This window comes from Cydia pomonella, unplaced genomic scaffold, assembly GCF_033807575.1.
Source record: "Cydia pomonella isolate Wapato2018A unplaced genomic scaffold, ilCydPomo1 PGA_scaffold_161, whole genome shotgun sequence".
NCBI classification, from domain to species: Eukaryota; Metazoa; Arthropoda; class Insecta; order Lepidoptera; family Tortricidae; genus Cydia; species Cydia pomonella.
This window is the reverse complement of record NW_026907803.1, coordinates 868,033-877,357: the sequence shown is the minus strand read 5'-3', so window position 1 is coordinate 877,357 and position 9,325 is coordinate 868,033. Positions and strand designations below refer to the sequence as shown.

At 42.0% G+C, this 9,325-nt stretch overlaps 1 protein-coding gene across 1 annotated transcript; it reads left to right on the top strand.

Annotated features, from left to right (window-relative positions):
• Positions 1-780: 780 nt before the first annotated feature.
• LOC133533394 (uncharacterized protein K02A2.6-like) lies at positions 781-4,794 on the top strand. The gene has a single exon (XM_061872364.1). It carries the CDS (start codon positions 781-783, stop codon positions 4,792-4,794), a length of 4,014 nt encoding a protein of 1,337 aa, XP_061728348.1.
• The last annotated feature ends 4,531 nt before the right edge of the window (positions 4,795-9,325 follow it).

Below are 9,325 nucleotides of genomic sequence, written 5' to 3'. Positions count from 1 at the left end.
TGCGGTTATAGCCCTGATGGAATCTATAGTATTTTATGCAACAGTTGTATAAGAAGGGTCAAAAAAGGCGAGTGGCGTGAGTTACAATGTGAGCCGGAGCCGAAGGCGTAGGCGAACATTGTAAAGGAATACGCCACGAGCATTTTTTGGCCTACTTATACAACGTTGCATACAATATTTTTCCTACGAGTCAACAAAAATAAATCTTAATTTAGGTAAACAAAGCAAAAGTATATAGCCAAGACGCGCGAGCAGACCTTGTTAAGCGCCCGGCCCGCCCCGGGCCGCGGCCGGCCGGTCAGCGACACCTCCTCGTAACTCATGAGGCCCTGGTACTTGCTACTTGCTAAATTAAATTTTTGGACAGTTTTTTCTCATTTTTGGCCACCGTAGCCTACGGAGACTAACAGGCAACGCTAAGCGGTCTTCGTAGTCTATGGGTGTTGCTATATTACAGGTGTCAAATGCGTGTTTCTGACTTATGAAATAATTATTTTTACTATGCAACCAAATTAATATATTGTAAGTTGGCAGCAATGCACTTAGTTTAAACTGTATTCGTTTTAGTTTTGTTAGGTTGGTAGCCATTAATCGCTGTAACGTTATTAACGTTGCTACGAATGTAAAAAGGATTTGTACTTGTTACTATACTGGCACATACGAAGATTGTCAATAAACGTCAGTCAGCTATAAACCGGCTTTCAATTACCACATTGGCGACGGGATTTCGGATTTTATTTGTGTTTTCGGTTAATTTATCGTGCTCGTTTGTGTTTTAAAATGCCTATCGGGAAGTTAGAAACCTTTGACTTGACATCGAAACAGTGGCCGGCATATATCCGCAGAGTCCAACAGTATATGGTGTTGAATGAAGTAAAGAACGAGCTGAAGGTGCCCCTGCTGATAACAGTTGTCGGGGATGCCACGTATGCTCTTATGTGTGACTTGTGCTCACCGACACTTCCCGAGGATACAACATTTGAAGAGCTGGTAAAGTTAGTAACGGAACATCTAGAACCGCAGCGATCCGAGATCGCAGAACGTCACGTCTTTAGGCTGCGCCGACAGCGAGTCGGCGAGCCGCTCGCCGAATATTTGCAGAACTTAAAGCATCTAGCGAGCACTTGCAGTTTCGGCACCTCGCTCGAGGAGAATCTGCGCGACCAGTTCGTGTCGGGACTAGCAAACGAGGCGATGCGATCGCGGATATTCGCTGAAAAAAACATTCAGTATAAAGAAGCGGTGGAGCTGGCTCTCGCCCTTGAGGCCGCGGAGAAGCATGCGGAGGTGAGCGGCGCGGCGGTGGCGCCGGCGAGCACCTCGGGCAGCGGCGGCGGCGGTGGCGATGTTGGTGAAGGTTTGCATCACGCGAGTGCTCGGCGCGAAAGGCGCGGGCCCGGAGCCGGCGGCGGCGCGGCCGCGGCCCGGGGCGGCACGGCGCGCGGCAACCAGACGCAGTGCTGGCGGTGCGGGAAGGCACATCGGCCAGAGAAGTGTAAATATATGCATTACAACTGTGACGAATGCAACACACGTGGTCACTTGAAGGTGATGTGCGGCAAAGGACGCGATCAGGCTGGTCGACAGTTCGGACGTCAAAACTACATGGACGAAGAATCTGATGAGGATTTATTTAACATTCAGGTTTCACCACAAGGTAACAAACCTTATTTTATTACATTGAATGTGGACGGCCAGGATGTTGTTTGTGAGATCGATACGGGCAGTCGTATTTCTGCTATCAATGAGGACTTTTTTAAGCAGAAGTTTGCTCACAAAATAATTAAACCTAATGATAGTTTTTTTCGCTGCTACTCTGGGTCACCAATCGAATCTCTTGGATACTTATCGGTTGACGTGGTACTAAACGGTATGAGGGCTACTAACTTGCCATTGTACGTCATCAAAAATGGTGGGCGGCCTCTTTTGGGTCGTGAATGGATACGCGCTCTAAAGGTCAACCAAATAACTATCAATGAGATCGTAGAGGAGGATAGACTTGTGACCCAGCTGTGTAGTGAGTTCCCAGAGGTGTTCACGGATAAATTAGGTACCTGTAAAAAAGGCATTCAATTACAGCTCACAGACAGCGACCCTATATATGTTCGTGCTAGGCCGGTACCGCTCGCGTTGCGCGAACGGATTGAACGCGAACTTGAACGTCTGGAGCGCGACGGAACCCTGTGCCGCGTTGATCATTCGGACTATGGAACCCCGATAGTACCGGTAGTAAAACAAAGTGGGGAATTGCGCATTTGTGGTGATTACAAGGTGACGATAAATCCTAAACTTAAGCGCGATTATTATCCCTTACCCCGCATAGAGGAGCTTTTCGCTAATCTTAGCGGGGGGGAGCAGTACACTAAACTGGATTTACGTCACGCTTATGAACAGTGTTTGTTGACGGAGGACTCGCAGCCGTACACTGCAATCACCACTCATGTGGGTACTTTTGTGTACCGTCGCACACCGTATGGGCTTTCGTGCATTCCGGAAAAGTTTCAAAAGCTTATGGAGGAAACCCTGCGCGGGATTCCTAATTGCGTTGTTTTCTTGGACGACATTTGCGTGACGGGGCCTAATAAACAGGCGCATATGCGAAACCTGCGAGCTGTACTGGAACGCTTACGCACCATGGGAATGACCTTAAAATTGAGCAAATGTAAATTTTTACAAGATAAAGTTAATTATTTAGGTTTCATTATTAACAAAGATGGTTTACGACCCGATCCTGCTAAGCTGGAGGCCATTTCCAATGCTCCGGAACCGAAAGACGTGTCGCAACTTAAAAGTTTTCTCGGGATGTTGAATTATTACGGAAAGTTTATTCCAAATTTAAGCACGTTATTGCATCCATTGCATGTGTTGTTAGGAGCCGGAGTTGAGTGGAAATGGGATTCCGCTTGTAAACAGGCCTTTTTAGAGGCAAAGCAAGCTTTGTTAGGCAAACGCGTTTTGGCGCATTACGAGGAGGGGCGCGAACTCGTTTTGGCAGTTGACAGCAGCGCCTATGGCCTTGGTGCAGTGCTTGCGCACCGGTATGAGGATAGCTCCGAGCGGCCCGTTAGCTGTGCGTCACGGACGCTTAACGTACATGAGCGGAACTACAGCCAACTTGACAAGGAGGCTTTAGCAATATACTATGGCGTTACTAAACACCATCAATACCTTTTCGGAAGACGCTTCACACTGAGAACCGATCATAAGCCGTTAAGTTATATTTTTGGAAATAAAAGTGGAATTCCTCAGACGGCTGCAAGTCGCTTGCAGAGATGGGCTGCGCGCCTGGCGGCTTACGATTTTTCAGTAGAGTTTGTGCGTTCCGTAGATAATGGGCCGGCCGATGCTCTCTCCCGCCTGCCACTGCCATGCGAGGGCCGCGCTTCGGAGGCTGTAAGCTATGTTCAATTAGTTGAAGACTCGTTACCAGTTAGCTTCAAAGAGGTGGCTAGGGAAACGCAGAAGGATTCTGTGTTAAATAGAATTTATGGTTATGTTCTGTTTGGGTGGCCATCGGTCACGAGCTGTGAGGACGAAAAGGCTTATTTTTCGAGGAAAAGTGATTTGTTCGTTGACATGGGTTGTTTGGTATATAAATACCGTGTAGTGATTCCACTGGCTATTCGGAAGCGTGTGTTAGACGAGTTACATGAAGGGCACTTGGGTATACACAAGATGAAAAATATTTCTCGTCATTACGTATACTGGCCGGGTATTGATGGAGATATTGAGGCGGTTTGCCGCGCCTGCAGCGCGTGTCGCGCGGTACGGGATGCACCCCCGCACGCACCGCTGCATCCATGGGAGTACCCGTTGAATCCGTGGAGTCGACTGCATGCGGACTTTGCTGATTGTGATGGAAAGCGGTATTTAATTGTAGTTGATTCACACTCGAAGTGGATAGAAGCTATTTTGATGAAAAACACGGACGCTCGTGCAACTATTCTGGCGTTTCGATCTATTTTTGCGCGGTTTGGCTTTCCTGAGCAGCTCGTGACCGATAATGGTCCGCCATTCTTTTCTAACGAATTTAAGATGTTTTGTATTGAAAATTGTATTAAGCACGTTACGTCAGCACCATACAGGCCACAAGGCAACGGTGCCGCTGAAAATGCGGTAAAAACAATTAAAAAAGCTATTAAAAGAGCTCTGCACGAAGGCGTGGACGTAACTATCGCACTTAATACCTTCCTTTTCCAATATCGTAACTGCGAGCATGCGACGACTGGTGTGTCTCCGGCCGTAGCCCTAATGAGGCGGCGCCTGCGCGGGCGGCTGGACGCCCTGCGCCCCGACCGCGCCGCCGGCGTGCGCGCTGCGCAGGAACGCCAGGTGACGACCGCTGGTGGCACACCACGCTCCGTCAATGTGGGGGACGTGGTTTTCGCGCGTGACTACACTTTAAGAGGGGAGAAGTGGTCGGAAGGTAGGGTCAAGTCGCAAACAGGTCCAGTTTCTTATACGGTTGATATGGGTCAGGGAATCGAATGGCGAAGGCATGTTGATCAAATAATGCCGGCCAATAGAAATAGATATTCACTTTCACGGGCAAGTGTTTGTAATCCGGATGAACAAATGAATGCACGTGCTAATACACCCGAGGCGGGTGCTGACGAAGCGTTTGAGGATGCATCGGACGGTGAAGTTCAGGCAGCACCAGAGCAGCCTCTGACGGAGCACCTTCCCACTAGCTCGGGGGTCTTTACGTCGCCGGTGGATGCTTCGACCGCGCCACCGCCCGGTGCTTCCGCCCGTGCGTTGCGCGCTTGGAATCGGGCCCAAAAGTCTAGCTAAGTATAAGTGTAGTGCTATCAGTCAGTGGTACTTAGTTGTGTTTATGTTTATTGCTGCATATAATTAATATTAACTGTTTAACGTTTAGTTAAGATTTATTTTATTATGTCGGGTAGTAGTTTTAAAAGGGAGAGATGCTACGAATGTAAAAAGGATTTGTACTTGTTACTATACTGGCACATACGAAGATTGTCAATAAACGTCAGTCAGCTATAAACCGGCTTTCAATTACCACAAAAAACACAAGAGCTTTTATGAGGAATAGACAATATAGACTTTTCTTGAAACCTTTTATGTATGTTCTTATATTCGTGTTAATGAATGCATAAATGACAGATAACAGTAGAGGAGTAGGAAAAATAAATAAAATATCCGACGGAGAGCTTAGGAACTATTATTTAACGCTGAAAGCTGGTTACCTGAAATAGTTCTGCCATAAGATTTTCCTCCTTTTAATTATCCGACTTCAAAAAAAAGAAGGTTCTCAGTTTGACCCGCATGTTTGTATGTATGTATGTTTGTCCGCGATGATCTCGTGATTGGCTGAACCAATTTTGATGCGGTTTTCAGAAAAATGTTATATTCTAGAGGTTTAGTATATATGGATGGTTTGAAAAAATAATTGAACCCGATAGGTGGCGCTGCTATCGGTATATCGTCAAATTTGATTTGCTGAAACTAGGGAATGCTAACCGGTTAACCGGTTAACCGGTTACCCGGTAATTTGACCAATATTACAGTCGGTAAAATACCGGTAATTTCCAGCCGTAACCGGGAATTTACCGAACGTTGTTATAGGCAAATAAAAATGTAAAAACCTGTTGAATTAGCCCATCTATGTCTTCGTACTTACAAAAAAAAAACAATTACTACGGTTTACGATTACGAAGAGACACTTAAAATACTTACTTTTCTGCATCTCATGATCTCGTCGGAGTAGGAACTATTTAGGAAGCAATGTTTTGTGACAAATGAGTGGTCGCTAATCCCTCGCCCTTTCCCTTCTCGCCACCCCTACCCGACCCGCCTTACTATGTTCAGTGTCCTTTGTTTTAGTCTGTAGTGTCCGACAAGTGTAGAATGCGAAAGAACATTTTCTACCGCTGGTTACTTGTGTTCAAGATATCGTTCACGAATGTCTAAGCAACGTTCTAATTAATCGCCTAGATATTTAACAAACGCAATTATTTTATATATAATTAACAGAATGATCTGATGATGACATGTTCCTGATTCCAACACCTATCTTAAGAGCCCGGTAACGATTTTAGAGCAAAAATTTTAAATTGATAGATTTAGTCGTTGGAATTGTACACCTTTTGTTACGTAATATCTAAATAACAAGTATTGGTTTCTATTAGCACGTTTTTTCATCTTGCCTTTTAATAATGAGGTCGCAAGCGAGCGTCCCCGGTAATAGGTGACGAGAAGGGATAGTTTTTAAAAATTCATATAAATTATGGTAGTAAATTATACAAAATGATGTATAAGAACAGTTTCAGCAAATGTTGTAGATTGTTTAAGTATCAAAATTACGTTGAAATTAAGTCCATTTTCAGAGAAATTGTCACTTGTTTTGAAGTAATTTCTGGAGAAAATTGATTTCGTCTAACTTTCATTTACACTACTTCAAATTTATAGTAACAAAAATGTAGTTTATTAAAGTTGAAGTACAGGATATGTGTAATACAAAATTACCATTTTTAGCAGTCCAAACTTAACGAAATTTACAAATAAGATCGACAAAATCACTGCTTTTCGCGCGTTTACCTAAACGTCCATCAGAAAAAAAAAAACATTACTAATTACGTGAGTCTTTTAAAAAAAAAAAAAAAATTATAATGAAAGATAACAAGACGTGCTAAAAGAAACCAGTACTTGTCATTTTTAATAGTTAACAAAAGGTGTACAATTTCATGCGCTTAATCTATCAATTTGACATTTTTGCGACTAAAATCGATAACGGCCTCTTAAAGTGCAATTTTAAAGTAACTAGTGTTAAAATGATATGAAACTAATCTTGCTGTTAAATTTTTTTTTCTTACTTTACTAGATTTTAATGAATGTTGATTTTTATGTCGGTTTTAGTTACTTTAATAACAATATTATATTGATAGATGTGTAAATGCAAACTTGTATGACATTTAAATGACGACTGTCACTCTTTAGTTATAATTTTTGTTACCCTTTGATTACTGCGATTTTTAAAGAATGAAAAAAGTTTGATGTTGCTTATTTAATGTACAAGTTCATTTCGCTTTGAAATGATACATGTTTGATTTTTTATTTAATATGATTAGTAAATATATTTTGTTTAATGTTTATGGTTTATTTTCATTATTTTGTTTTGTCGATGTTTCTATAACGTGCTGTTTAAAGGTTACTGACGAAAATAATGCAAAATCAATGTTATTTATTTCATAAACGTATAACCGGTAATTTACCGGTTAACCGGTTAGTGGGACCTCGCGTCGGTAAATTACCGGTAATGAAAAACGTCCGGTTATTGCATTCCCTAGCTGAAACCGATTTAAGATGAAATTTTGTGTGTATATTTGTATAAGTGCAACGGCTTCCTAGATGGTTTGGAAACACCATTGGATCCGGTAGATGGCGCTGCTGTCGATATATTTTTCTTTCTGGAAACATCTTGAACGACCTAATTTAATAGACTAGACATTGATTTAGGTTTTAGGTTCATGTAATCAACTTCAAGTAGGAGAGCGAGTGGGAGTGGCGTAATAGATAGTTTTTATCCCAGAAATAATCCACCAAGGGAGTGAACATTTTGGGTGTAGGTTTGGTGTGGGGAATCAATAAACGATGAATCGATTCAGATGAAATTTGATATTGATAATATACTTTGAGTTGTGGGAAAGGTCATATAATCGTTTTCATCCCCGAAATTATCACGTCAGAGTGTAAAATGGAGGTGGAAGTTTATAAAGGGAATTAATAATTTCTTACGACTTTTATCATTTAACTTTTTGTAAGAAATAAATAATGCTTAAGCATTTTTGACCAATTAGGTAGTCATCCCGTTAGAGGGTGAAATTTACAAATTCTACGCAGCCGAAGTCCGGGCAAACGCCTGGTATCTATATATTCATAATTATAACCCTAGGCAAACTAAATCTTAGTTACAATAATACGACGAAACATTACTTACTTTACTCTTTGATCTAAACCTAATAACTATTTACAAATCATTTAGCAGCGAAATATCATCATCTCGTTTATTGTTGAGGATGGCCATTGCTAACACTAGTAAATAATAGTCCAAAACTAAATGTAGAACTATGGAAGGTAGAGGCAAGTTATCAAGTTCGCACCCAATATATTAACCAAGTAGCCGCCATAGAAGGTTATGACAGTTCAAATTAACCGAGTCGTGAGCGAATTGCGGCGCGAAGCGATCGCGAGTGTGGACTCTTGCTAGTTCGCGCTTCGCGTCTCTTTTGACGCGGGCCAAGTACCGACAAAAAACGGGGAATAAGGCGCGAAGGCGTGAACAACCTGCGAAATCGACGCGAGGGCCCTCCACACTCGCGTTCGCGTCTTCGCGCCTCGATTCGCGCACGAGTGTGGAGGGCCGTGAACTCAATAAGATAATAATAGAGTAGGTGTAAGCCTTGTTCATCTTTATCAAAGAATATAATACTCACTAGGAGAAGAACGATAACTCCATACAAAAAAATGTCCCTTTCAAAAGTTCGTTTATACTAGTAGCGCTCTCTTTGTATCTCAGTACTAAAATTGACAACCGGTTTAGCCTGGCGGGTTTTGGTAGGTAGTGACCCTGTTCTAGCTAGTGGTCCTGGGTTCGAATCCCAGCGACGGAATTTCTTTTTGTATTTTTTAAATTTTTGTTTTTGTTGGGGTGAGGTTTTTAAATTAGCATTTCACAAATAAAAAAATATTATGTTACATATTAATCAAAATCACAGGTATCTTTTGTCCTAAGAGGTAATGATATCTGTATTTTGAAGTTTTTTCAATATAAAAGGTAACAAAACAGTTTATTATCAAGTTATAAATATTTTTATTCCTATATATTAGGATCAAAAGAGCTTAATTCGTTCGAAAAACATACAATAGGCAGGAAAAAAGTCATTTTCTATACAAATTTATGTATCGGACGGGGCTTGTTGAACTAACTGTGACACTTCCTTATAATATCTACATACCTATATAAATTTTATTCAATGAGACCACAGGTCGGTAATTTCGGTTCATTATTGTTGTGGCTACCAAATAGTTAACCTATCCTGTGCGTATGATTATTATCTTTTGTTTTTTTTTTAAGCGTTATTTATGTTTAGGTTGCCTATTTATTAGCGCAATTATTTCAGGTTTGTAACTTTGTAACCAAATGAAACTCCGAACGCGAATGTAAACAGCAAGCGTGGATCCCCCGCGAGCCCCTTTGACTCGTGCCCGAAAAGCCGCTCAGGGCGGCTACCGGGAAAATCGAATTTCATCAATTGCGGGCATTTTTCTCTGTCACTCTAATGACGTCTTACTAAGAGTA

What these genes read in the sequence shown, in the direction of transcription:
- LOC133533394 (XM_061872364.1), top strand. Translation starts at nt 781, where the DNA reads ATGCCTATCGGGAAGTTAGAAACCTTTGACTTGACATCGAAACAGTGG.